The sequence below is a fragment of the Myotis daubentonii genome, chromosome 8, assembly GCF_963259705.1.
Source record: "Myotis daubentonii chromosome 8, mMyoDau2.1, whole genome shotgun sequence".
NCBI lineage: Eukaryota > Metazoa > Chordata > Mammalia > Chiroptera > Vespertilionidae > Myotis > Myotis daubentonii.
In genome coordinates, this window is record NC_081847.1 from 13,753,166 (window position 1) to 13,780,823 (window position 27,658).

General features: G+C 55.4%; 2 protein-coding genes across 3 annotated transcripts in view; one reads left to right on the top strand and one right to left on the bottom strand.

Annotated features, from left to right (window-relative positions):
• The window catches only part of ABHD12 (abhydrolase domain containing 12, lysophospholipase), a 59,142-nt gene extending 51,544 nt beyond the window's left edge, over positions 1-7,598 (top strand). For both annotated transcript variants that reach the window (XM_059705380.1, XM_059705381.1), the window contains exons 8-13: positions 705-742; positions 1,274-1,353; positions 2,724-2,806; positions 4,689-4,767; positions 5,986-6,113; positions 6,963-7,598. In XM_059705380.1, coding sequence (XP_059561363.1) covers positions 705-742; positions 1,274-1,353; positions 2,724-2,806; positions 4,689-4,767; positions 5,986-6,113; positions 6,963-7,002 — 448 coding nt within the window. In that variant the 3' untranslated portion in view covers positions 7,003-7,598. The remainder of the gene's footprint in view (positions 1-704; positions 743-1,273; positions 1,354-2,723; positions 2,807-4,688; positions 4,768-5,985; positions 6,114-6,962) is intronic.
• A 1,920-nt stretch (positions 7,599-9,518) lies between these two features.
• Positions 9,519-27,658, bottom strand: part of PYGB (glycogen phosphorylase B) — a 41,216-nt gene continuing 23,076 nt past the window's right edge. Inside the window, exons 10-20 of the mRNA XM_059705377.1 lie at positions 26,982-27,128; positions 25,975-26,138; positions 25,426-25,540; positions 24,830-24,931; positions 23,887-24,034; positions 18,697-18,755; positions 17,504-17,645; positions 15,244-15,451; positions 13,621-13,755; positions 12,268-12,334; positions 9,519-10,967 (exon numbers count right to left, since the gene is read on the bottom strand). Coding sequence (XP_059561360.1) covers positions 10,815-10,967; positions 12,268-12,334; positions 13,621-13,755; positions 15,244-15,451; positions 17,504-17,645; positions 18,697-18,755; positions 23,887-24,034; positions 24,830-24,931; positions 25,426-25,540; positions 25,975-26,138; positions 26,982-27,128 — 1,440 coding nt within the window. The 3' untranslated portion in view covers positions 9,519-10,814. The remainder of the gene's footprint in view (positions 10,968-12,267; positions 12,335-13,620; positions 13,756-15,243; positions 15,452-17,503; positions 17,646-18,696; positions 18,756-23,886; positions 24,035-24,829; positions 24,932-25,425; positions 25,541-25,974; positions 26,139-26,981; positions 27,129-27,658) is intronic.

Below are 27,658 nucleotides of genomic sequence, written 5' to 3' on the forward strand. Positions count from 1 at the left end.
AATGTTTCTGAAAGATGTCAGTGCCCAGAAGCCCAGGACCTTCAGCAACCCTATCTTTTCCTGCTGCCTTTCATTCAAGTGCAGTGGCTGTGACACCTTTCCAGGTTGCTGCTCATCTTGATAGCGTGCTGCAGTTTGCATATGTACTGCTGAAGCGAGCTCAGCATGCTGCATTTGGGCCGGGCCTGCAGGTGGAGCATGGTCTGGGCCAGGGCCTCCTGGCTTCTCCTCATGGAGAAAATAGCCCTTAGAAATGTGCCTGGGAAGGGGAGGGGACCAGGCCATCTTGCCATGGCTGTCTGCAAAGGACATGGCTGGTATGGCAAGAGGCCCCCAGAACCAGGCAGGTGGACCACAGCCTGCTCTTAGCTGTCTCAGGAGCACTCCCTCCAACCAGGTGTGAGCTGAGGGGCAGTGTTGTGCAGCCTGAAGGAGGCTGTTCTGGTGAGGCTGCAGGACACGCCTTGAGGACATGAAGGGTGGCTGTCATCACCATCCTTGACAGAGGGCTTGGCTGAGGCTGGGGCAGCCGGGCCCACCCACAATCCTGGAGCATTTTTGTCTCCCCACCCCCTTCCTTATAACACTACCAATTTCTTCCCAGATCCCACAGCTTCTCTGCTCACTTTCTAATATGAGAACAGTTTCATATAAAACAGTTTTTGTCAAAATTCAACTGAACTGTTGTTTTTTTCTCTCTTCAGAGTGGCAACAAATCTGGTGCGGCGCCTCTGTGAGCGAGGTAGGGGCTCACATGGCATGAGTTCTGGTGTGTGGGCAGGGGTCCTCCTGGTCCCAGCTCCCTCAGGGCAGGCAGAGTGCTCGGGCCCTGGCTGTGTTCCAGGCCCTGCTGTGAGTTCTTGTGAAGTGGGTGCTTGTGGGAAAGCAACACTGTGCCCGTGTTCTGTGTCCCCTTGGAGCCCCTTGAGCTGGGTATTGAGGCGAGGGCCTGACAGACCCTCAGCTGCCCTAAGCCTGCATCCTCCCAGGGATTCCTGAGCAGCTGGTGCAGCCTCACCAGGGACCAGGCTCCAAATAAGCAGCTTTAGCAGATGTGGTTCTCAGGAGTGACCCAAGGCCACCTGAGGGTCCCTCATGCCAATCATGTGGGAGGGCCTGAGAGGGTGCAGCTGTCCAGGTTGGCACCCCAGCTTCCACTGTCTTTTCTGGGGGGCCAGCCCTCCCATGGACCCTCATGGGGCCATGGAGCTTGTGTTTTGTCTGGGCTTCTTGCCTATCTCACAGTTTCCTGTTTATTTTACCAATAATTTAGAGACGCCTCCAGATGCCCTTATATTGGAATCTCCATTCACTAATATCCGCGAAGAAGCCAAGAGCCATCCGTTCTCAGTGGCAAGTACAGATCTTATTTAAAATGGACTTATTTTCATTATTAAAATAATAACTGTGATGTGACTATAGTAAATAAGTATAAAAACAATAATCATAAAAATTATTTAAATATTCTAATGAAGGCAGATTTATTCAGAATGAATCTTTGTTTAGTTCTGGGCACTCGCCTGAATCCAGAGCTGCCCAGGAAGTTTATAACTTGGCAGCCAGGTAGGACGGGTTCACGGCTGGGTTGTTTAGAGTGGCAGGACCCTCAGGAAGCCTTGCCCCGTGGCCTGGTTTGCCTACTGGGCTTGTTCCCCATGAGGCTCAGCCCAGGCTGGGTGCTGTTACCCCAGCTGTTTCCTCAGGGGTGAGCTGGTGAGTGCCTTCACTCTCCATCCCCACAGACAGTGCTGAGCAGCCAGGCTCTCACCATTGGATTTCGGGGTAACGTGTGTCCTAGAGGGACTCCCTCTGTGGCCTTTCCATCCTTTTCCATCCCACTGCTTCCTAACTGGCTGTGTTTTCTGTGTCAGCCTACCATCTGACCTCACAGTGCTCTGTTGCTGACCAAGATTCCCCTTTAGTCTTGCTTATTTGATGTTCGTTGCTTTTCTCCCAAGTTGTATGGACCCCCATTTTTCTTGAGGTGGTAGCCCTGATGTCTGTGGGATGTCTGGTCTCTAGGCTGCTGCTCTGAGGTGTAGGAGCCCCATTTGCAGATAGCTTTTGCGGCAGCAAGTCTGGGGTCCTCTTGAGCAGGGAATCTGTGGTCAGGGCACAGAGGGGCAGGGGTGCCCCAGTAGAGCCCTGGTAGAGCTGCAGGTCAGTATACTAGGAAGCAGGGATGTCCCCTGGGCATTCAGTGCCCACTGTCTGAACCCTTGACCTTGGCTTTCCATGTGGGTATTTTATTTGATTGATTAGTTGATTGATTGCTTTTAGAGAGAAGAAGAGGGGGGAGAAAGAGAAATATCGATCAGTTGCTTCCCCATGCTCCCCAGTCTGGGATTGAATCCGAAACCTGGGTATGTGCCCTGACTGGAAATGGAATCCATTTCCTTTTGGTGTACGGGACGACACTCCATTCAGCTGAGCCACACTGGCCGTTTTTTTTTATTTTTATTTTATTTTATTGATTTTTTACAGAGAGGAAGGGAGAGAGACAGAGAGTCAGAAACATCGGTGAGAGAGAAACACCGATCAGCTGCCTCCTGCACATCTCCCACTGGGGATGTGCCCACAACCCAGGCACATGCCCCCGACCGGAACCGAACCTGGGACCCCTCAGTCCCCGAGCCGACGCTCCATCCACTGAGCCAAACCGGTTTTGGCCACACTGGCCGTTTAATTGACTCTTCTGCACATTGTGTCCATGTCTTCCTCAGGTGTATCGATTCTTCCCTGGGTTTGACTGGTTCTTCCTCGATCCCATTACAAACAGTGGAATTAAATTTGCAAATGATGAAAAGTGAGTACTGTGGTAGAGCATCTAATTCTTCACTTAGAAAAACACTGAGAACCTCCAGGATAAGCCTGTTCAGTCACATTAACCAAATAGGATGGAATTCTGAAGCCTTTGGTTCTTCTCTAACCTCTCTTTATAGAGGGAAAGCAGGTAGAGAGTTGCACCTGAGAGAAAGAGGAGTCTGGGAAAACTGCAGAACGAAAGCTTTGTGAAAGCAGAGTCTGCATGGTTTGTATGTGGAAATAGTTTGGCAAAACCAAATCCTGAATAGGCGTTAAAGCAGTAATAGTAACTGTTACTCAAAAACTGATTTTTCCTCAGCCATTTGATTGATGTTGGCTATGTTTTCTATTAGGTAAATCAAAAATAAATGTTCTAGTTAAGGGTTCATTCTCTGAACAACGTTCATATTCTGTTAACATGGTCTTTTTTATATCTTTTATTTCATCTGAATTTTTTTTTAAAAGAAAGGAAAAAATTCTTATCTAAATATTCAGTTAATATCTAAAAATCTACATTTTGAAACAGAATGTTGAAAAATAGCATATTTTCCCCTCAATTATATTTTTTGGTTCTAAAAATAGAACTAAAATTTGAGCAAAAATTATAAGCAAAATACCTGTTTGTAAATACAGTTGTTCTTTTGGAACTTAAGAATTATCTGAACTGGACTTTTTCTAAACAACAGCAGCAATGAGTGCTGCTCTCCCCTGCAAGCCGCCTTAGGCCTTGCCCCCCAGCTGAGTAGTGGCAGCTGTGGGGTCCAGCAAGCACTTCACCCCCACGTGGCCCAGCCCTCACCCACTGGAATTCAGGAGCCCCCTCTTGGTGGGCAGGTCTGTTGCCAATTACTTGGCAAGGTGAAGCACGTGAGCTAGGTCTCTTTCATAGCAGGTAGAGCAGGGATGTCCCCTGGGCACTCAGTGCCCACTGTCTGAACCCTTGACCTTGGCTTTCTATGTGGGTATTTTATTTGATTGATTAGTTGATTGATTGCTTTTAGAGAAAGGAAGAGGGGGGAGAAAGAGAAATATCGATCAGTTGCTTCCCCATGCTCCCCAATCTGAGATTGAATCCGAAACCTGGGTATGTGCCCTGACTGGAAATCGAATCCACAGTGAAAATCTAAAAAGCGGATAGTTCAAAGTTTGATTCGCTCCACCCTGGCAGTGGAATGAGGTCAGAGTGGATGGGCTGGGCATTTCTGGGATGACGAGCCCCCTGTCCCAGGTTCTGCCAGGTGCCAGGCTTGCCCACCAGCACTGCCCTCACGGAGCCCCCAGATCAGTGATCAGTATGGAAGCACTAAGACCAGGTGGGTGCTGTGTCCACCAGCTCACCATGAGACCTCTGTGAGGCAGCCAAGAGACACTCAGCCTGATATGTGGTTTGCTAAAGGGGTTGAAGTAAGTGAACCTATTGCAAATGTTAATTTACTTGTAAACATTCAAGAGTGACCTCATGTTATTTACGCCAAAGATAAATTAGAGGGTATAGACACCACCAGATGCCTAGTAACATTCATTTGCCATAAGTTTCTTGGCCCCCCTAAAATACTCAGTTTGTAAATACTGTTTTTGTAACTTTTAAAAAATATGTCTACTGGCAAAAATAATGTTCAATTTTCAGAAACTATGCAGAGGCCAGATTTGGTGAATAAATTGATCTCCAGATTTGATGGATACCTAGAATAGATGTTGATAGAAACATCTGAGAAATCAGCTTTTAGTTCTTTAGTAAAAAGAAGCCCAGCAGAAGTAGAGCTGTTAAACACCATGATGAAATACTCCCTAAACCTAGGTCCCTGCCAAAGGTGGGGCCAGGGTGCCAGGAGACCCCAGCCATCTTCCTGAGATCTTGGTCTAGTCCTTTCTCCCCCCCACAGTGTGAAGCACATCTCCTGCTCTCTGCTCATCCTGCACGCGGAGGATGATCCGGTCGTGCCCTTCCATCTTGGCAGAAAGGTGGGTGTCCATGCAGCCCCTGGTGCAGGAGACATCTTTCAGGCCCACGTTCAAGCTGGACTGGGCACAGGCAGATGTACGAGAGGGGCCTGCTGCTGGCAGGGTGAGAGTCAGGCTAGACAGCTCATGCTGTCCACAAATGTTTCCTAGGTCCCAGTACAGGGTCCTGGCCTGACAGAGACTTGACTACAGGGGACCCAGCCGGGAGGGCTTGCCATTTACTGGCTGGAGGATAGGACCCCTTGATGACAAGGCTCCTCCAGCCCCAACGCAGGAGTCCCAGTCAGTAATGTTGACATAGACCAGCCGTGGGCAAACTACGGCCCGCAGGCCAGATACAGCCTGTTTGAAATGAATAAAACTATTGAAATAAAAGACCGTACCCTTTTATGTAATGATGTTTACTTTGAATTTATATTAGTTCACACAAACACTCCATCCATGCTTTTGTTCTGGCCCTCCGGTCCAGTTTAAGAACCCATTGTGGCCCTCGAGTCAAAAAGTTTGCCCACCCCTGACATAGACTCTCTCATTTGTTCTCCTGCTCTGGGATTGGAGCGATGCTGGAGGAGTACCATGTAGTCTCGGGGCCTCCGCGTGTACTTTTGCTGAATTTGCTTTGCCTTTGCTGCCACGAAGCGGGATTAATTTGTAGGTGAGCGTGAGGTAGGAGACAGCATTGCCTGGCCATGGTGAGAAAGAGGGGCAGGGGCAGCCTAGAGGGGGTGAACAGGTCCGAGGTAAGGTGAGTTTGGGCCCACAGTCTGGCTGTCCTGGCGGTAGGAGGAGGGAGGGGCTGAGCCAGGACAGAACCTGAGAGGGCTTGTTGACTGGCCTTGACCCGGCACACAGCAAAGTCTGAGGTACCTGACCCATCCCAGCCCCCAGGGCTGAGCCCTCAGTGCTGCTCCCAGCTCTTACACCACATCATCATAGCACATGGTGCTGGCCTCATGCACCTCATCTAAGGAAGGGGCAGTCTGAGAAACAGGTGTGGGGACAGGTAGGTTTTTAAATTGCAGGCCGAGGGGCTGCACCTGGGCTGGGCTCTGCCAGCACCCTGGCCCTGGCCATGGCAGGCTCCTGGGCTGTTTGCGGGGCCGTGGGCTGCTCTGCAGAGGCAGCCGCCTCTGACGGGCCTCTGTTGAAAGGAAGGCCACCAGGCAGGTCACTGCGGGGCCGCCAGCTCTGTGCACTGACCTGTTTCTCCCTCCTCAGCTCTACAACGTCGCTGCACTGTCTCGCAGCTTCCGAGACTTCAAAGTTCAGTTTATGCCCTTTCACTCAGACCTCGGCTACAGGCACAAATACATCTACAAGAGCCCTGAGCTTCCTCGGATACTGAGGTGAGAGATTCTCTTCTCTCCAGGGATGTTGTCCTGGGTGGTGCCAGTGCAGGCCAGACACAGTGGCTCACCCACCAACGCTGCCTCAGTGGGAGGACTGATGAGCCTTTTATTTCCACGGAGAGGAGCTGAGTGTTTATCGCCCCTCCCTCCTGGACTATTCCCATGATCTCCCCGGGTACAGGTTGTGCAGACCCACACAGACACCCCACACGGGTGCGTCTAGCACAAGACATCCATGTACAGGCGCTATCCCCCACCCATCCCCACACACACCCGAGGCCTTGGTCTCTTCCCACGTACCCGACAGGTCCTGCCCCCACATACACAGCACACAGATGCTCTGGCCTGGACCAGTTCCTCAAAAATATGTTTGTCCCCAGCTGCCTCTCGGAGTAAGGCTGTGTTCCTGGCTGTGAGTTCACCTTCCTGGGCTTCTGAGCCTAGGGGCACCCAAATCAGCCGTCAGCGGGTTTCATCCCGTGTGTAACTGTACTTCCCATGTGAGTTCTCTGGCTGCCTTGAGAGTTCCAGAGGCAAAGCTACGTTTCTGTCTCAGTTTGCCATTCCTTGCCACATGGACCTGGGTTGTTGAGAGGGACCAATGAGCTGAAAGAGTAATGATTTGCTCTGAGGTGGTAATTTTTCCCTATCATTACAGAAAACTTAGACCAGAGTATAGCTCTGAAGTTTAAGAAGAGCTCAGAAGCTAGGCTCTCTTCTCGCGTGTCACTGACTGTGATGCCACTGGTGCCCTGCCTGTTCTCCAGGCTTCTGCTCTTTAGATGGGCTGTGAGGACGGGGGGAGGCGGGATCTCGGGTTCGGCTGACCGTTGTCCTCTGGCCTAGGGAATTCCTGGGGAAGTCGGAACCTGAGCTCCAGCACTGAGCTCACTGCCTGAAGGAGCATGAAGACCTCTGCCCTCCTCCCCATTCCTCTGACCAACCCAGCACCCCGGAGACCGGGTGCCAGCGTCTGCGGTGCACCTGGAGAGAGGACTTGGATGCCAGCTAGGACAGGCAGAAGAGGCTCTGGCAGACTGGTGGCCAGAAGCATGGATTTTTGTGGAAAATGTGAGTGGCAGGCATGTGGCCCTCTCTCCTTCTTGCTGCCACGCAACCTGAGCTCTTGGAAAGAGTAACACAGCAGGCCAGCCACCGGCCGGTCAGTCCCACACTTCTGAGCTGGGCATGGAGAACGGGGCAGGAGGTCTGAGGTCTTGGGACCACACTGAGCTTTCCAGCACCACCCACAAGAATGTGGGATCCTTGGGCCCTGTCCCTTCCCAGCACATGCGGAACAGACTCTAATGGTTCCATCATCCCTCTTGCCCTACATACCCCGCTTGCCTTCTTTGATGTCCCTGCCTCCCTAGGCGGGTCCCACCACTCACAGAGGTGCCTGTGATCTGCATTTCCTCCTCTTTCTGCCCACCTAACCTGGCCCTGGACTGAGCATTTATTTAATAAAACCTGGTGGTGGTCTGTCTTGCCTTCTCAGTTCCACCTCTAGCCCCACCCAGAACCTGCCCCCACTCCAGGCCACTCAAAGAGCCTGGCCACATGGGTGGAGGGGTGCCTGTGGGCAAGGCCCTTCCAGGGAGGGGCCTTCTCCAGATGTGGCAGATGGTATTTTCCTAAAATATAGGCCTGCATAGGTGACCCTTTCAACCTCATGCTTAGCAAGCTTACTGGACATGGCCATGTCGGAGGATGGGCATTGGGGTTTCTCCATGGACCCTAGATGAACCCCTAATGACAGGGCAGCTGCTGGAGTGCAGGGACTTGAGTCTGGCCTATGACCAGCGCCATCGTCACTCAATTGATGGTGGTTCTTGTCTTGTTTGGCTTTTTGTCAAACCAGCTTCTCCTCTCCCCTGGCACTGGTGACCTCTTAGAGAACTTAGTAAGAATGGGGCCTTGAGCTGCCCCCTCAGGTGTGTCCCAGTTCAGTGTAGGGAAGCCCACCTGGGACACAGCCTCTCCTGATGGCTGGCTCTCCTCCCCTTGGTCCTAGGCTCTGGAACTGAGCAGTCTCAGCAGGTCAGAAATTCTCACCTGCCTGCCTGTCCTCCAAGGCATTAGGGCCAGTGTTAGCATCTGAGGTTTGCTGGGGGCCCAGAGGCCAAAGCAGGTGACACCCCCTTTCTGGGACACTTTAGAACGTCCCATGGCGCTTCTCACATCTGGGAAATGCACACTTTTCTTAAACTGGGATTGAAACGTGAACAGACATTTCTTGTCCTGAAGTCCATGTTTTTTCCAGGTGTGAGCACTGCCTGTAAGGCACCGTTGTCCCAGGTGAGAGTTGGGACACCTGGGCCTGGTCCAGTAGCATCTTTCTGTGTAACTGCTCTGCGTCAGAGGCTCCGAGAACCACTAACCACCACGTGCCCCTGGGCTGCAGCCCTTTCATGAGGCTGGAGTGCTCTTCTGGCTTTGTCCCTGGGACTCAAAGTCAAGTTCTCAGCCAAGGAAGTGGGTGTGATCTGCCCATATTATCTGAGACCTGCCTGTCTTGCCTGGGTTCTTAATGTTTTTGTTTGGTTTACCTTTTGTCTATGTGAAAGGCCTCAGATCCTTTTCTAAGGGGAATGAGATAGGATATAAAGTAAAAATACAAGCTGTTAGTGTTTTTATAGGTGCCTGACAGGCCGACTGAAGATGAGGAAGCACAGAAAAAGGAGCCGTGAGTGGGCGGCTGCTGGCCATCACCTCGGTCAGGTCCAAAGGACCCTATTTTATGGCTTCTTAGCTTATTACCTTGGTCCGAGCCACTAAGCTTAAACTGTGGGTAAGCCCTGACCCTGGGTTACAAAGTCAATGTATGGTCAGGACCAATCCTTAAAAAAAAAGATGTCGATATGCATAGCTATAAACTGCAGTTACACATGTGTGTTCTGGGAGCCACAGGCCAAGGATGGGAGTGTGCATTCCCAGGGCACATCCCCACCTCCAGGAGAGGCTCAACACCACTGCCCCCAGCAAGGGTCCCCCATACTTCTCAGGGTCTTTGGGTAACACTGAGCCCCAAGTTCACACCCCCCCCCCCCTGGTTTTTTATTCAACTTGCAGCTAGTATACAATTTTGGAGAAAATATTTTTGGGCATTCTACCTGCCAGGGTGGGTGGCAGAAGACAGGTGCAAAAGAAGCCAATACAATTCCGCACAAAAAGCCAATGCCCAGAGGACAGTTTACCAAGTGACCAGATTTCGCAGTTCTTGGAAGAGCTGGCAGTTTAGGCATACCCAGCTCCAAGTCTCACATCAGCTGGGATGAGAGAACTTTCTGTCTTCAGTCCCAGGACAATGGCCATAATTTAGCCCATCTCCTCTTTAGGAGGGAGGACTGAAGCCTGCCCCAAGCTGACCCCGAGTGAAATACTGAGGCCAGGCCAACCAAGTGTGGGCAGGAAGTTTTAATCAGTTTCTCACACGAGGCAATAACAGCAAGTGGCACAGTGATGGTCGCATACAGCCCCTAAGGGACAGGGCAATGGAGGGTGTTGGGGGTATGACCACAGGCCCCAGGGGCTCTGATGAAGTGTGGACTTGAGCAAGTCCTCCATGGCCTGGTTCTGCGAGCAGTCAGGACCCAGGATGAGGGCAGAGCCTGTGATGCCCAGGCCCAGCATGCAAGGAGGCAGAGCCTCGGGAAGGGCGCTTCCATCCAAAGTTGCCAACAACCCGCAGTGAAGGGTGCCACCTGCTCCTGGCTTTCTCTGGGCGGCTGAGGTGCTCACCTGCCTGTCCTGGCACCAGCCTGCTATCTGGGCAGAGTGGAAAGTGGGCTGCCCTCTGGACACAGTTGGTCCTTTTCCAGACCAGCTTGTGGCACTGGTGGCAAAGGAGAGAGGAAGTGCACTCTCCAGGACAGGCAGGGTGCAGATCTGCAGCAGGGGCTGGGCATGCAGCCTCCCTCAGCAGGGGCAGCAGCCCTGCCCCAGGCCCCCACAGCCGGACAGAAACATCCCAGAACTGCCTTCCCTGACATGAAATTTCAAAAGTACAGTTTTTAGTTACTAACCAAGGAAAGGCTTCAGCTAGTTTCATTTCCTTGTGAACTTAAATTTTTTTGGAAAAAGCAGAACCAAGCTAACTGCATCAGCCAGCCTTATCCCAATCAAGGCCCCCTAGATGCTGGACACGGTGTCCTCCCCAATGTCACCCACAGTCATCCCGAGGCCCCTTTATCTGATCCATCTGGAAGCCCCGGCCGGAGCACCCACAGGGCAGCTGTAAAGATGCCTGGGAGCTGGACCCTCCCAGCCTGACCGGGAGGCAGAGCTGGTTCCGCTGTCGGCCAGCCCAGGTCGTGCAGAAACACTTCTCCAGGTTTCACCATTGCTGCTTGCCAGACCCCAGAATCTAGAGGCTCCAAACTGAACACAAGCTCACAGCAAGGTGTGCAAGGTCTCAGAGGAGCCCGCTAGGTGGCTTCACCCATGTCTGTGGGGTGGGAGGGCCAAGGGGGCAGATGGGCTGAAGCTGTGGGGCCAACTGGGCAGTGCTATGAGCTCTGCTTCCCTGCGAGAAACCAGGCAGCATCTCACTTTTAGCACCTTCCCTTCCGTCTATCCATTCCCCCAAGCCCTTCCCTGAAACACAGCACTGAAGAAAACAGGGACAGCTGGGAAAATGGCATGAGGTGCGGAGTCAACAAGAAAACAAAACCCCACTGGTCCCCACTGTGCCAGCTCCTAGTCCTTGGGGACATGGGGGGTCGGGATCTGTAGGTCAGAGGGCTCCACACCCCAGATGTCCCGGGCATACTCCGTGATGGTCCGGTCACTGGAGAACTTGCCCGAGCAGGCAATGTTCCTGATGACCTTCTTGGTCCACTCCTTGGGGTTCTGCAGAGAGAAGGAGGACTGAGTAACCTCGGGCACAAGAGCGCCTGTGCTTCCAGGACTTCAGGATGTTTCCAGGTGAGTCTTGGCTCGCGCTGGGCCGTGTGATGGACGAGGAGAAAATGGCCATCATAGCTCACTGGAGAGGGGCCCCAGCTACCAGAAAAGCTACCGAATGACTAGATAAAATGCTCCACAGCCCACACAACAAAAACAAATACTACCAGGTGAGTATTTGCTACCAGGCGGATCCAGTTCCCCAGGGAGATGGCCAGGTGGTCTTCTGGCCAGAGCCTGGTAGCTGCCCCCAGACTGCAGCCACACCCGGAGGGGCCTCCCTGAAAGGGCCACTTTCCTTGCAGCCCAGTTTAAGGGAAGCAAAGGTTCCTCCCAGAGCCCTGCCCGTCACTCCATATTCCAGGCCCCATCCTGTTCTTTTGCAGGAGCTGTGTAGGCACAGACAACAGTTTCCTAATGGCAGGGGCAGAGACTGGCAACAAATCAGATGTACAAATCCGAGGCCTCATCTAAGAACCTGCTAAACAATTCAGGGAAATAAACTCACTGAACCAAAATGCTGCAGTCCCCTCGCACTGCCATCCTCTGAGAGGTGCACAGGTGGGACACCCACAAAATCCCAGAAAAGGGAGGGAAGCAGGCACCTAGACACATCCTCCTCCACTTCCCCAGCTTAGGGCCTGGGCCTTCCCACCATGAGATCCTGCGGGGACTCCTTTACGGGCCACACCAGGGTGGACACACCTGGCCCATGGGGCTGCTATGGGGGCCAGGCACACGCTTCACACAGACCTGGGAAGCGGGTCTTCTTGTCTTTTTCCATCAAGTGGGAAGCTGGCTCCTACGTCCCTGCCTCAGAAACTGCTCCTCACAGCTGCAAGTCCCTCGCTCTACTGATGGAAGCTTTTATCTTTCCAAGCAAGTGTTCACACTCATTTTAGACATGCTGTCTGTGTGCACCGCCCACCAGACCCGTCCTTCCTCTTGGGCTGAGCACCCACTCCTCACGTGGGGTGATCAGACTAGGGAACAGCCCATCTCCGCCCCCTCTGTAGGGGAAACGAACCAGGTGGGTGGCAGCCTGACCCCAAGGAGTCAAAAGGCTCCAGCGTGGCAGATACGAACAGAGGGACAGCTAAGATGGCCTGAGTGGGAGGGGTGCCTGCTCGGGGCCACAGGCTGAACTGTGACCTCCCAGGAGCATCCTAGGCAGCAGGATGCAGATGCGCCCCGAGGCTCCCCCACCAGTGCCACCCCTACCAACTCGGGGGTCTGAGAACCTTACCTGGTACAGCTGGTCCACCTGGGCCTGGCAAGCCAAATATGCTTCATAATCTGCAAACACCTTGAACCTGAAACAGGAGACAGGAGATCAGGAAACCGTCTGTGCCTCATGCTCTAGAGCCCACCTGGCTGGAGGGGCTGCTCTGTGAGCAACACTGCTGTCCTGGGGACACTATTCTTGAAAAACCTTATTTTAAGCCAATGTTCCTTTAAAGAAATTGGTGTTTATAACGCACGTAGGTGAGAGCTGCACACCTGAGCGGTTTCTTCCCTTTCACCTCCCACGGGGAAGGGCACAGGATGGCGGGAGACGGGCTCTATGTAGCAGTCAGTTCTCAGGTCTAACTGGGCCAGGAACAGGTGATACAGACCCAAAAATGCAGGATTTGTGAATTCAGAAATGCATTTCTGTTTATAATTGAGTCAGAAACAGAACCGTTAAAAGTCTTTCCTTGCCCCAACCAGTTTGGCTCAGTGGATAGAGCGTCGGCCTGCAGACTCAAGGGCCCCAGGTTCGATTCCGGTCAAGGGCATATACCTTGGTTGCGGGCACATACCCAATGGGGAGTATGCAGGAGGCAGCTGATCGATGTTTCTAACTCTCATCCCTCTCCCTCTCTGTAAAAAATCAATAGAATATATTAAAAAAAAATAAAAATAAAAGTCTTTCCTTGATCACAGCCTGTGTGGTTATGATCTGGTCTGGCTGAAGCCAGCTGACAGCAGTCACTGAAATGAAACAAACAAAACCAACCCCAAAGCAGCTAAAAGTGGAATAGGCAGCAATTCTCAGCATTTGCCAGACTCCACTTTCACCAATAGGTTGGAGCAAAGAACTGTCATGATGGCAAATGGTACTGCCAATCTGTGGCAGGTTACCCGAAGCTGAGTTAACTGTGTGTCAACTGCATTGTAATAAAGCACTAACTACACTGCAGTTTATGCCACAGGTTAATTCCACTTTAATGACTTTGTGTCACCATGGGCCCACGCTTGCTGCATCCTTAGACCCACCCGACCACCTGAGGAGTCCCGCCCACACATCCCCTCCTGCCACTGTCTGTCACATCCAGATGATCAGCTGGTGCTGGGGGCCGGGGCTGGACCGTGCAGCTGGCAGTTCCCACCACCAGGGCGTCCACAGCACACCAAGCGCGGCCAGAGGCCACTGCAAGCTCTAGCCTTGGGGTAGGGGAACTTCTCAAGGTGAGGGCCTGAGGCCCTGCCCATGGGCCACAGTTGGGAAGGAGCGAGGGGGTATAAGCCTCACCAAAGCCAGGGTTCACCCCCACACTGCAGTTTTCAGCCCACCACGGGAATGGGAACGTAAGGACTACGGGGAGGCCAGTCCCACCTGTCGTGGTACAGCAGCATGTTGACGATGTCCTTGAAACAGTCTGGCTCCTGGGGGGAGAAGAAGCCATCCCTGATCTGATCCACGGCCTGCCTCAGCTCGGGCAGACGGTCGTAGTACTCTTGGGCATTGTACCTGTGAGGAGCGGGTGGAATCAGCTGCCAGCCAGTGTCTGCAGGCCAGCCTTGCGGCAGGCAACGGGCACACCCCTCCCTGACCTAGGACTGCCCCAGGCTCCACCTTGACCCTGAGGCAGAGGGTCCAAGGGCTACTGGGCCCTGGAGAGATGGTGATGTGCTGTGAGTGCTAACTCAGTCCCACCTGCTCCTGTCACTGTTTACAGAATCGCTGTCCTCAGGGACGTACAATAGTGCACATGGCTCGATCGTAACCCCACAGGAGAGGGCTGCTAAAAGTTGTAACTCTGCATCCCCACCCTCCCCCCAACACCCTCCCCCTGTGCCTCTCACCTCCCTAGTCCCACCCTGCAGGAGACAGGCCTGTGGCCATCAGGAAGTCAGAACAGGAGGCATCTGACAGAGGTGTAATCCTAGTACTCAGAGATGGGACAGAAAGAGTCTGAATGCGGGGCGTCGAGAAGGGCATGTAAGGTGTGAACTCTCAGGCTGACAAGGACCAAGTTCTGACTTTTTAGGTGACTTGGGTTTTTACCTGGCTGGTGCCTGAGGCCTCACCAACTCCCCAGGGAGCTTTTAGGCAATTGGGCAACACTGTCTTTTCTTGTTCATTATTGCTCAGAATTAGGCTGGGCCAGGACTCCTAGAGCATCCAAGGTCATGGAAAACAAGGAAAGGCTGAGAAGCTGTCACAGATGAGAAGAATGCTCTGGATGGGATCCTGGGACGTTAAAGGACAGGCCATTCATGGGGAAATGGTGAGATAAAGGATGGACTTTAAAAAATAACATCATACCATTACTGGTTAATTCATTTTGACAGTGTTCCACACTAATTGATATACGAACAACAGGTAAAAGTGGAAGTGTACATGGCACGCTGTACGGTCCTTGCAACTTTTCTGAAACTCTAAAACCATTCCTAGGCCACTGGATTATTTTACAAAATTAGGCCAGGGCATCTCAGCAGTGGGCCAAATCCCAAATCGGTCAAGAGTATTCAGAGCCCTGTCCCCGGGGGCTCTCCCGACAGAGACCAGGGCCTTCCACCCTTTGAAACACTTGGTCTGGTCTTAGCCAGTTTGGCTCAGTGGATAGAGGGTCAGCCCGAGGACTGAAGGGTTCCGGGTTCAATTCCAGTCAAGGGCAAGTACCAGTTGCAGCTTGATCCTTGGCCGGGGCGCACGCAGGATGCAAGCAATCGATGTGTGTCACGTTGATGTTTCTCTCTGTCTCTCTCCCTCCTTAACACTTAGTCTGGTTCGCTCTGACTGAGCCGTGGAGAAGCACAGAGCAACCAGCTCCTGCCCAAGCTGGACGTGCGCAGACAAGGCCAGAGTGCCCACAGCCACTCCCCACCCCCTGGGTGGGCATGCACCCTGCCAAGCAGAGGCCTGGCCTGAGCCCCTTCACGGCCCTCCCTGGGGCTCTGGGCAGGGCCCAGGATGATGCCACACCCTTGATGGCATGGGGAGGGACACACATACCCTTTCTGGTCCAGGGCCTGGACGTCTTCCACCCGAAGGCCAAAGATGAAGAGGTTCTCGGCCCCGGCTTCCTCAGCCATCTCCACGTTGGCACCGTCCATGGTGCCGATGGTGAGGGCCCCGTTGAGCATGAACTTCATGTTGCCCGTTCCTGAGGCCTCAGTGCCCGCGGTGGAGATCTGCTGGGATAGGTCAGCAGCGGGGATCACTGCCAGGGGGTAGCACAAGAAGGCATGTCAGCCACCAACTACTCAGCGTGAACCACGGATCTACAAGAAACACCCTACTCTCTCATCCTGCCCTGAAACTGGCACTCACTCCAGGACGAGCCAGAGCCCTGAGGCACCCTTGCAAGTGGCCAAGGCTGGGCACTGCCCACCCTCCCTATAAGGGCTCCCTTTCTTGACCCAGGGCAGCCTGAGGCAGAGGTCCCAAGAGGGGACCCTTGGAAGAAACATTGCAGGTGGCAAAGGACATTTCGTTCTGAAACCTTCCAGGAACCAGAACCCAGACAAAGCCTCGTGGGGTCCCTGGTCCTGGCCTGTTGGTGTGATCGCTCCCTTTCACCCCAATACCACTTCTGTCTTATTAAAAAGTCTGTAAGTCTCATCAGGTCACTTCAAGAGGAATCTGGACGCCTTAGAACCCAGAAGACTAGAAAATGTGGAGTGGGGAGGTGAGGGTACTTCCTCCCATTCACGGTTACTCTGTGCTGTTCACAGTTTGAGCCCTGCAGCTTCTCCCAGGAGTGGGTTCCCTGCGCCTCCTCTGTCCCACCTGCCTTGGCATCCCTGTTCCCACGTCCTCAGCTCACCTGTGAGCTGATACTTTCCTAACCCAATGGCAGCACTCAAGGCCGGCAAGGCCAGAGCCCAGCCCTCTTCAAGGTCAAGCCAGGAGTCAGTATAAAGAGACACGGGCATCTTGGCCCCCATGAGGCCCACCCCACAGGCAATGGTATGGCAAATATAATAGCAGACACACTGCCACAGCAAGTCTAAGAGCTGGAGGAGAAGGTAGGGGCCCCGCCCTCAGGCCTCAGGCCCTGGACTGGGCCTCCCCCGGGGTCTGTTCTAAAGAAGCACAGGAGCCAGCCCCAAATAACTGGGGGGCGGGGCAGCAAACAGCCGTTAAAACACGTTAGACGCTCTAAGCAACTAACCGCACCACCAAGTGAACCACACGTGGTCCATGGCAGCGGGACCACAGGGATGGTGCCGACGAACCGGCCGAGCTGGCAGGAGGAGGGAGCACAGCTTCACTCAGGCCCAGGAAGCAGCCCCTGGTTTGTCTGAACCGTGGACGTGCCTGCTTCTTGGCCCCAGAATTCCAGGCTCAGCTCTGCACCGTTTGGTTGGGCAGACGCTGTCCCGCTGGAGCCTGCAGCAGCCAATCTGGAAAGGCCCGTCCAGATAAGGACAGCCTGGCTCTGAGGCACACTGGGCTGCAGGCCCTCCTTCAGAACCGTCTCCAGATGGCAGCCCACATCCGAGCAAGTCTTCCCAGGGCTCCCTACAGTGGAGCCGCCCCAGAACGAACTCTCAATAGAGCAGAATGTCACCCGCGCCCTCAGAAAGGACAGAAGAGGCAGGTACCGGCCCAAATGGGAAGCAGGCCCTGCTCTTGAGAGTGAACAGGTGGTGATGAACAGAAGCATTCCCTGGAGTTGGGGGAGGGAAAGGGGAGGCCAAATGGAAGCCCATCCTGCCAGCAAGAGCGAGCCCAGCCCTCGCTGGTTTGGCTCAGTGGATAGAGCGTCGGCCTGCGGACTGAAGGGTCCCAGGTTCGATTCTGGTCAAGGGCACATGCTGGGGCTGCAGGCTCGATCCCCAGTAGGGGGCGTGCAGGAGGCAGCCGGTCAATGATTATCTGTCATCATTGATGCTTCTCTCTCTCTCTCTCTCTCCCTCTCCCTTCCTCTCTGAAATCAATAAAAATTAAAAAAGCAAATATTATTATTAAAAAAAAAAAAAAAGAGCAAGCCCCGCAGCAGCAAGGCAAAGCTGAGGGCCCAGAAGAGAGGAAGGGGAGGGACAACGAGATCAGGGCAGGAACGAGAAAGTACAGAACAAAGAGCACCTGAGAGCAATTCCGCACGTGAGGAGGGACAGAGAGCGCCCAAAGCCTTTCAATACTAGGCTGAAGGCCTCCTTTGGCTGGGGAGCCTGGTGTCCAGGGCAGAGTTAACCCGACCAGCAACGACCACCCACATCGCACCGGCAGGGGCAGGCTTCCGGTCTGGCGCGGGCTCCCCAGGTACCTTTCTCGGCCAAGGACACTCGGTAGTTCTCCAGGAAGATCACGGTGAGCCTGTTGCCCACAACTGGGTCGTGGTTGACCACCTCACCGATGGACGTGACCAGCTTGATGATCATTTTGGCCATGTGGTAGCCAGGAGCAGCCTAGGGCGAGAGGAGGGTTACACATGAGCAGGCCTGTGCTTGGGGCCAGCACTGTTGCTGGTCACTGCAGCCTGGAGCTGGCCACGCCGAGGCCGTGTCTAGCCGAGCGGCCCCATGGTGTCCGGGAAGGTAGCTCTCAGAGGGGCCGAGGCCATGGCAACGCTGCGTGTCCTCCACTCAATCTGGTGACAGACTCATGACGGAAGAAGCTGTGACCCTACCCGGCATGACGCCCTCCTGACCTCCCTCAGTTCTGCCAGAGCACGTCTCCGACGCCACCTCTCCCGTGTGCAGACATCTGTCAGCCTCACGCTTGTTTTCAAAAATTAGGAGATAAAAGAAAACTGACTACCAACTTAGAGGAAATAAGGAGCTGAAGGACACACTGAAACATACCAGAGGACGCCATCAGAACCAGCAGGCTGGGGGAGATGCACCCCCCTTTCTATAATAAAAATAACTGCAGGGGAAAGAGAAAGAGATGGATCCTAGAGGGTGGGTCCTAGAGCACAGAGTGCAATGATGAGGCCACTAATGCCTACAGGTGATTCACCAGGTTCCACAATAGTGTATCCAAAGCATGTGCCACAGGAAATGAGATGAAATAAAGCCCAGCGGAGCCCAGAGCAGGCGCACATCTGGTCAGCGAAGCCGCCGGCAACCTGCGTCCTCTCAGCATGAGTATGTGTGAGGGGTGGGGCTGGGGTATAAGCTGGGCCCAAGAGCCAGGAGAAGTGTGGAAGGGCAGTGAAAGGGTGCCACCCCATCAAATGAAGGGCCAGGAAGCCCACTGGAGGCTGCCCCGGATTCTGGGGACCCATGTGCTGGGCAGGCAAGGGTCCCATCTAGCCGTCCCTGCTGAGCTGATGGAGACTTGGCCCACCTGGGGGCCAGGGTTCCCCTGGCACTGAGTGCATGCTGGCTCAGAGGCACCCGCAGCACCCGGTCAAATAGCCAGCTGGTGCCCAAGTCGGGATCCAGTGGCACTGCTGGAAAGTGTGGTGGTTTGTGCATTCTGACCAAATATCAAGCAAAGAGGACGTCACCTCACCTTACCCCCGATTATGACAGTCCTGGGCACACAAGCCTTGGCAGGGTCCTTCTTTATTCCTGCAGGACAAACAAGAGATTCAGGTGAGCCGTGGTGACCAGTGTCCTCAGAGGTCAACCCAGCACAGGGTGGGGCACGGCCACTGGGCCCTGCACAGCCACCAGGAAATCCCACTCACACTTGTGTCCCAGGGTCGTGAGGAAGTAGACCCTTCCAAAGGCCCCGGAAAAGCTGCACCTCTGTTCCCAGGACACCCAACACAGGAGCCTGGTTTGGGTCTGGTCCCCAGTACACGACTGGCACTCAAGGAAGAGGTGACCCCAGGATTGTGGTCATGGCACCAATAGCCCTCAAGGGGCATCAGGCAAGACCCCAAGCCCCCCTGCTCTCATCCTGAAGCTCTCCTGCATGGCAGACGGGGTCAGGCACTACGGTCCACTGCGGCCGGCCACCTTCGGCCCCAGCACACTGAGCACGTCCTCGCCAGGCCACCCGTTTTCAGTTTCAGTGCATGTGGGTGGTAGGGAGAGGGTGATGTCTCACAAGGGTGAGAGGCAGCCCTAGGCAGCATTTACCAGAGACCTGGAACCAGCCATAAGCCGTGTAGAGTGATGGCTGATCTTTAACGTGTGATTTCATGTTCTAGTAGAAACACAACTGTACCTGACTTCCGGATCTTCCCACTTCCATAGATCAGATAGGATAATGTGAAGTATAGCAAAATGCAAAACTACATTTTCACTAAAACTTTCCTAGGAAAAGCATGCTAACTCCAGACCAGAGGGCCAGTTCTGTCAGGTCACGGGGTGAGGGGGGGCGGGGAGGGGAACAGGGCCGGGAACACAAGGGTCTCAAGACCTGGCTTCCCCAGAGGGGCCAAGTGCAAGGGAGACAGGGAAGGAGCCCCCGGCGCCAGGCGGGCTGACCTCCTCGGCCCCTCCCCCACAGGGACACCTCGGGAGAGGACCTGATATCCTTGGGGACAGAGGCCCGTGAGGTGGAAACCATGACAGCCAGGCCAGGGAGCCCTGAGCCAGCGTGGACTTGGAAGAGACAGAGGAGATGCAGCCAAAGAGAGGCACCAGGCCTGGGGGAGCCCGAAGCTGCCTGGAGCCCCACAGCGCTCCTGCCGGTCATCCCAAGCACTGCAGCTCACTCATCTAGGAACCACAAGCCTGAACACAGCTTCCCCACAGACGAGAGGACACGGAACGGAGCAAACATCCCCGTGAGAAACTCCAACCTGCAATGACCGTCAACATGGAAAGGGGACAGAGCTGAACTCAAGACCTCGAGAGTGGGCAGGACTCGGGGGCACATTAAACAAGAACTGGCAGAACACGGAGTGCAGAGGCAGAACCCGGAGCTCAGAGGCAGAACCCGGAGCTCAGGGGCAGAAACCGGAGCTCAGGGGCAGAACCCGGAGCTCAGGGCAGAACGTGGAGCTCAGAGGCAGAACCCGGAGCTCAGGGGCAGAACCCGGAGCTCAGGGGCAGAACGTGGAGCTAAGGGGCAGAACCCGGAGCTCAGAGGCAGAACCCGGAGCTCAGGGGCAGAACGTGGAGCTCAGAGGCAGAACCCGGAGCTCAGGGGCAGAACCCGGAGCTCAGAGGCAGAACCCAGAGCTCAGAGGCAGAACACGGAGCGCAGAGACAGAACATGGAGCTCAGGGGCAGAAACCGGAGCTCAGGGGCAGAACCTGGAGCTCAGAGGCAGAACGTGGAGCTCAGAGGCAGAACCCGGAGCTCAGAGGCAGAACCCAGAGCTCAGGGGCAGAACCCGGAGCTCAGAGGCAGAACCCGGAGCTCAGAGGCAGAACACGGAGCGCAGAGACAGAACACGGAGCTCAGGGGCAGAAACCAGAGCTCAGGGGCAGAACCTGGAGCTCAGAGGCAGAACGTGGAGCTCAGAGGCAGAACCCGGAGCTCAGAGGCAGAACCCGGAGCTCAGAGGCAGAACCCGGAGCTCAGGGGCAGAACCCGGAGCTCAGGGGCAGAACGTGGAGCTCAGGGGCAGAACGTGGAGCTCAGGGGCAGAACCCGGAGCTCAGGGGCAGAACGTGGAGCTCAGAGGCAGAACGTGGAGCTCAGAGGCAGAACCCGGAGCTCAGAGGCAGGACACGGAGCTCAGAGGCAGAAGCCGGAGCTCAGAGGCAGAACGTGGAGCTCAGAGGCAGGACACGGAGTGCAGAGGCAGAACCCGGAGCTCAGAGGCAGAACCCGGAGCTCAGGGGCAGAACCCGGAGCTCAGGGGCAGAACCCGGAGCTCAGGGGCAGAACGTGGAGCTCAGAGGCAGAACCCGGAGCTCAGAGGCAGAACCCGGAGCTCAGGAGCAGAACGTGGAGCTCAAAGGCAGAACCCGGAGCTCAGGGGCAGTACCCGGAGCTCAGAGGCAGAACCCGGAGCTCAGAGGCAGAACACGGAGCGCAGAGACAGAACATGGAGCTCAGGGGCAGAAACCGGAGCTCAGGGGCAGAACCTGGAGCTCAGAGGCAGAACGTGGAGCTCAGAGGCAGAACCCGGAGCTCAGAGGCAGAACCCGGAGCTCAGGGGCAGAACCTGGAGCTCAGGGGCAGAACGTGGAGCACAGGGGCAGAACGTGGAGCTCAGGGGCAGAACCCGGAGCTCAGAGGCAGAACACGGAGCGCAGAGACAGAACATGGAGCTCAGGGGCAGAACCCGGAGCTCAGGGGCAGAACGTGGAGGTCAGAGGCAGAACCCGGAGCTCAGGGGCAGAACCCGGAGCTCAGGGGCAGAACCCGGAGCTCAGAGGCAGAACGTGGAGCTCAGAGGCAGAACGTGGAGCTCAGGGGCAGAACCCGGAGCTCAGGGGCAGAACCCGGAGCTTAGGGGCAGAACCCGGAGCTCAGGGGCAGAACCCGGAGCTCAGGGCAGAATGTGGAGCTCAGGGGCAGAACGTGGAGCTCAGGGGCAGAACCCGGAGCTCAGGGGCAGAACGTGGAGCTCAGAGGCAGAACGTGCAGCTCAGAGGCAGAACGTGGAGCTTAGAGGCAGAACCCGGAGCTCAGGGGCAGAACGTGGAGCTCAGAGGCAGAACCCGGAGCTCAGGGGCAGAACGTGGAGCTCAGAGGCAGAACCCGGAGCTCAGAGGCAGAACGTGGAGCTCAGGGGCAGAACCCGGAGCTCAGGGGCAGAACGTGGAGCTCAGGGGCAGAACGTGGAGCTCAGGGGCAGAACTCGGAGCTCAGAGGCAGAACGTGGAGCTCAGGGGCAGAACCCGGAGCTCAGGGGCAGAACGTGGAGCTCAGAGGCAGAACCCGGAGCTCAGAGGCAGAACGTGGAGCTCAGGGGCAGAACCCGGAGCTCAGGGGCAGAACGTGGAGCTCAGGGGCAGAACGTGGAGCTCAGGGGCAGAACTCGGAGCTCAGAGGCAGAACGTGGAGCTCAGGGGCAGAACCCGGAGCTCAGGGGCAGAACGTGGAGCTCAGAGGCAGAACCCGGAGCTCAGGGGCAGAACGTAGAGCTCAGGGGCAGAACGTGGAGCTCAGAGGCAGAACCCGGAGCGCAGGGGCAGAGCGTGGAGCTCAGGGGCAGAACCCGGAGCTCAGGGGCAGAACGTGGAGCTCAGAGGCAGAACGTGGAGCTCAGAGGCAGAACGTGGAGCTCAGAGGCAGAACCCGGAGCTCAGGGGCAGAACCCGGAGCTCAGGGGCAGAACGTGGAGCTCAGGGGCAGAACCCGGAGCTCAGGGGCAGAACCCGGAGCTCAGGGGCAGAACGTGGAGCTCAGAGGCAGAACCCGGAGCTCAGAGGCAGAACGTGGAGCTCAGAGGCAGAACGTGGAGCTCAGAGGCAGAACCCGGAGCTCAGAGGCAGAACCCGGAGCTCAGAGGCAGAACCCGGAGCTCAGGGGCAGAACGTGGAGCTCAGGGGCTGAACGTGGAGCTCAGGGGCAGAACCCGGAGCTCAGGGGCAGAACGTGGAGCTCAGAGGCAGAACCCGGAGCTCAGGGGCAGAACGTGGAGCTCAGAGGCAGAACGTGGAGCTCAGAGGCAGAACCCGGAGCTCAGAGGCAGAACCCGGAGCTCAGAGGCAGAACTGCCACATGTGAGTGCAGCCTCATTAGAGAAGCCGAGAGGGAGAAGAATCAGCACAGCACACGCAGAGGATGGAAATGAGAAGCACAGAGAACCTAATGGATAAGGGAAGACCTTTAGATGTTCTGAGAGAAATCACCAGGCAAGACGCGCGCACACACACACACACACACACACACACACACACACACACACACGTGTACAGGCACGTGAGTGAGAAGAAGCTGAGAAATAAAATGCAGAGAATTGTGCCTGCAAAAGGGAAACATGGCAAATAAGGGAGAACGCGATCTGCAGGAGTGAGTATTGCTGGCCAGGGAAGCGTGTGGTGAGGCGCCTCCTTCAGCCACACAGGAGGTCCGCCCTGCAGCCTGCCCCGAAGGTTCGGGGTCAGAGCCTCGGAAGCACTCAGCCTGTTACCCAGCGGTCTCACCAGGACCCGGGGTCCTCGGCCCGAGTCTTACTCACTGGTAACAGGAGCGTGAATGTTCCTGCGAGCGGCTTTCTATCTGGAAGAGTGTTTGCGCTTCTTAGGTTTTCAAAATTAATCACTTCATTACATTATGAAACTTTAAAAACGAAGTTATTCCTTAAGGTTTTATTATATTTCTAAAACTAGCAAATATTCATATTTACTTTTAGGGGTTTTTATTCCTCGTTTCTCATCTAGAAATGCGGCTCTAACCATTAAAGGTACATGTATAAATTTAATATATACTATTTGTTTTTTAGAAGTACACTTTAAATGCCTCTAAATAAGTAAAATCTCTCCAAACAACTCAAGTCTAATAAAGATAATGAGTAAATTTAAAATAAAAGCTGAACCGAACAGAAAGCCTAGCCTTCGAGTCCCATGAAGCTCCCCACGCCGGGCCCCATGCTGACTACCTGGGGCCGTCCCTGGCCCGTCTGAGGCACCTGTCTGCCTGCCTCACAGAGCTCAGGCCTGTTCCCCAGTCAGACAGAGAGGCTCACCTGCCACTCCTTGTAACCACTCTGACGCCGAGCGCACAGAACACAGAGCTGCTGCTGGACATAAACGCGCGGTCACACACAGGCCCCGGCTGCCCGGCTGCGTGAACGGAGGCCGGGGCCCAGGACGCGCTGGCGGGCGAGAGCCGAGGCCACACTCACGGTTGTACAGGGTGACGATGTGCAGGCAGTTCAGCAGCTGCCGCTTGTACTCATGGATCCTCTTCACGTGCACGTCGAACATGGAGGACGGGTTGATGCGCACCTTGTACTCCTTCTCCAGGAAGGCGGAGAACTTCAGCTTGTTTTCCTGGGGAGAACAGAGGACATGGACGGACGGTTCACAGGAACACGAGCTCCCCAGTGTCCAACTCGGCTGAGAGTATCTCTGTCCCTCGTCGGAAGTGTGGCACCGGGGCTGGGGGGGGGGGGGCTCCCAGGATGCCCGCTGCTGCCCAGGGGAGGGCCATGACGACAGAACGCCAGCGCTGAGGGCTGAGGGGTGGCCGCCGTGTGAGGGAAAGTGGGGGTGGGGGACGCGTGACCCAGAAAGTGAACACCCACCACCAGTGGTAGAAATAAATGCAAAACTAGACCAAAAGGTAAACCTGGAGAAAAGCAAAGCATGAGAAAAGCAGAATAAAGGGGGGCCAGTGAATGTGGTGTAAAAGGAGGCAGATGTGGGCAGCTGGGGAGAGAAGCTGGAGGGATGAGAGTTCAAAATGAGGGGCTGGTCCTGGGCACAGCACAGAGGCAGCCGGGGGAGCACATGACCTCAGGGTCGGTCCTCACTCGCCATCAGGCGGCCCCGTGTGGTCTGAAGCCTCAGCGACCGGGCCTGTGAGGCTGAGGCTGGCTGCGGTGGGAGAGGCTCCGTGCACTGGCCTGAGCACTGCCCTGACCAGCTTCTCCTACAGAACGCCGGGTGAAGGTGTGCTCGAGGCTGCGCTGGGGTCTCCGCCCGCCCCCCTGCCGGTGCCCTGAGGTCAGCCGGGTCCTCATCGGAAGAGCTCAGTGGAGAGGATGGGCCTCAACCCGCAGAGCAGGTGGGGACCTGGCGCCACGCTAGGTCTGAGGCAGCCGGGCTGGCGGCACGCGGGCCTACCTGCTTGACCTGGGCCACCTCCCTGATGAGCGCCTCGTCATTGACCAGGGGCAGCAACTTCTTCAACTGACTCAGGTCCGTCAGGAAACCCTCCCCGATTTTCTGGAGAATGGTAAAGGAACACGTGGTTTCTGCTCGTGTTGGGACCTGTCCCCCGTTCGGTCACCCATGCCTCCCACTCACTCTCCGTCCTTCCCTGACACACACACAGCCCTGCCGGGCAGTGCCCCATCGCAGGCCCTCACCAGGCACCGCCCCACAGCCTGGCACACACCTAGCAGGTAGGAAGCCTCATTCCTTTCCTCCCAAGTGAGCACCTGAGCGAGTCCACCAACTATGACATCTTTGGCTCACAAACCTCCTTGGCTACTGGCCTATGGCTGCTGCTTGGCCAGTGGCCCCACCCCAGCCCCTCCTGAAACCCCAGAACCTCGATTCTGAACTACCCCGCCCCCAGGCCCAGAGGCCACTGACTTCCTGCCCTGCCTGTCCCAGCGCTCCCATGCCGGGGGCGGGGGGCAGGGGCGGCAGCTGGGCGCCACCTACTCCCATCCGGGAGCCACTGCTGGTCCACACACAGGGGTGGCCGGCCTCACCTCCATGATGGTGTCAGCCAGGCCCGGGTTACACAGGAGCAACCACCGCCGGGGCGTGATGCCGTTCGTCTTATTCTGGAACTTTTCCGGCTCCAGCTCGTAAAAATCCTTAAAGCTAAAACCACAGAAAACAGGCAACGGTGACAGATGCTGTGTTCTGAACAAGGCGAGCGAGAAGAACACGAGGATCTGACCTAAGGATCCCTCCATTCTCCCAGTGACCAGCCACTGCCCATCACACCCTGACCGTCGCCCGGTCCAAGGCAGGACACGCGTCCCTGTGGGGCCCTCCCGGCACCTGGCCAGCGGCAGAGGCTCTAGGAGCAGAGCCACAATGCAGAAAGCAGGAGCCACTGGTGATGACCAGGTTCAGCTCCTCACCATCGTACCTGTTGGCCCAGGTGCTCTGGGCAGGCCAGCCATGGCCCACGAGGGCAGCACAGTAATGGTGTGGAGCAGGGCCACACGCCTCAGCCGCCGCGCATACGGGCAGGTGTGGGGTCAGAAGGAGGCACGCCCTCGCCCAGGACAGACAGCGGCCCCACTCACACAGAGTGCTTCACGATCTCCGAGTGGATCCTCGCTACGCCGTTGACGGCATGGGAGCCGATCACACACAGGTGGGCCATATTAATGCGCTTGCAGTCCCCTTCTTCAATCACAGACATCCTCCGCAGGCGGTCCACATCCCCAGGGAACAGGGCAGCCACTTGCTGTTGCCAAGACAGAGGCATGAGCAGGAGGGCAGGGGGGCTCACAATGGTCAGGGGCTCTCTGAGAGAAGTTTGGTTTCCTCCAAGAAAATCCTGGGGCTGCTGCACCCCAGACCTGCACTCACATGCCCTGGTCGCACCTTTAGGAGCCCATTCTCCCACCCTGCATCACCCAGGGGAAGCCCAGGGGGACGCGGCAGAGCGGCTCTGTCAGCGGCAGGACCAGAGGACCAGCGGGGCTAACGTGACTTCGGGTTTGTACCATCACCTTTTCTGCAGGTAACAGAGACAACGCGGACTTTGTTTCCAAGTCACCCAATTGCTGCTACATCATCTCTGGCATTACAAGAAGGGACACTTAAATCCAAACCCCACAAGGAAATAGGAGCATTTTAAAAAGACCTGAATGCCCAGCCAGCGTGGCTCAGTGATTGAGCATCGACCTATGAACCAGGAGGTCACGGTTCGGTTCCCGGTCAGGGCACACGCCCAGGGTTTTGTTCTTGATCCCCAGTGTGGGGCGTGCAGGAAGCAGCAGCCGATCAATGATTCGCTCTCATCATTGACGTTTCTCTCTCTCTCCTTCTCCCTTCCGCTCTGATATTAATAAAAGTATATATTAAAAAAACAGACTTGAATCCAATAACTCCCATGTATCTAGCAGGGGCTAGGTGTGGGGACTAGCCAACAGCTCTACCAAGTGACAGCCCCCAGATCTCAAAATCCGCTGCTGGACAGAGGCTATGCGGTTCAAGAAGTAATGTGGGGACACAGTAATGCGGGTGCAGCCCACCAGCCTGCCCGTGCCCGCACCCCCTCCCTTCCAGCAGGGCCTGTGCTCACGTCCAGGTGCCTCTGGTTGATGGCGTAGATGATGTCCAGGTGCCGCGGCAGCAGCTGCCCGAACATGGACACAGGCCAGCGCTCCAAGGCCTCCGGCAGCACCGTGTGGTTGGTGTATGCACACGTCTTCCTCGTGATTTCCCAGGCCTAGAACATTCCAGAACATTCCAGTTGTGCTTTGTTTAGAAACAATCGGCTCTTTGGCCAGATGCCTCAGCAAGGGGAGAGTCTCGGATCAAAGGTAGACGTTAAGATCTGACCAGAAAGGGGCCTGTCTAGAACCTTCTCAGAACTGCAGTTGGGCCCAATGCCCTCCACTTTCCTGATATGATCTACAATTATTATGCATCCTGACCCAGCGAACACACACAATGAATAAAGCTTCCCCTACTACCTAGGGCAGTGATGGCAAACCTATGACATGCGTGTCAGAGGTGACACGCGAACTCATTATTTTGGTTGATTTTTCTTTGTTAAATGGCATTTAAATATATAAAATAAATATCAAAAATTTCTATATGTGACACGGCACCAAAGTTAAGTTAGGGTTTTTCAAAATGCTGGCACGCCGAGCTCAAAAGGTTCGCCATCACTGACCTAGGGTCACCTCAGTTTCCTCTTTTGTAAACTATTTTAATTTTCATATACAGTTTACATACACTATTATTTTTTCCTTA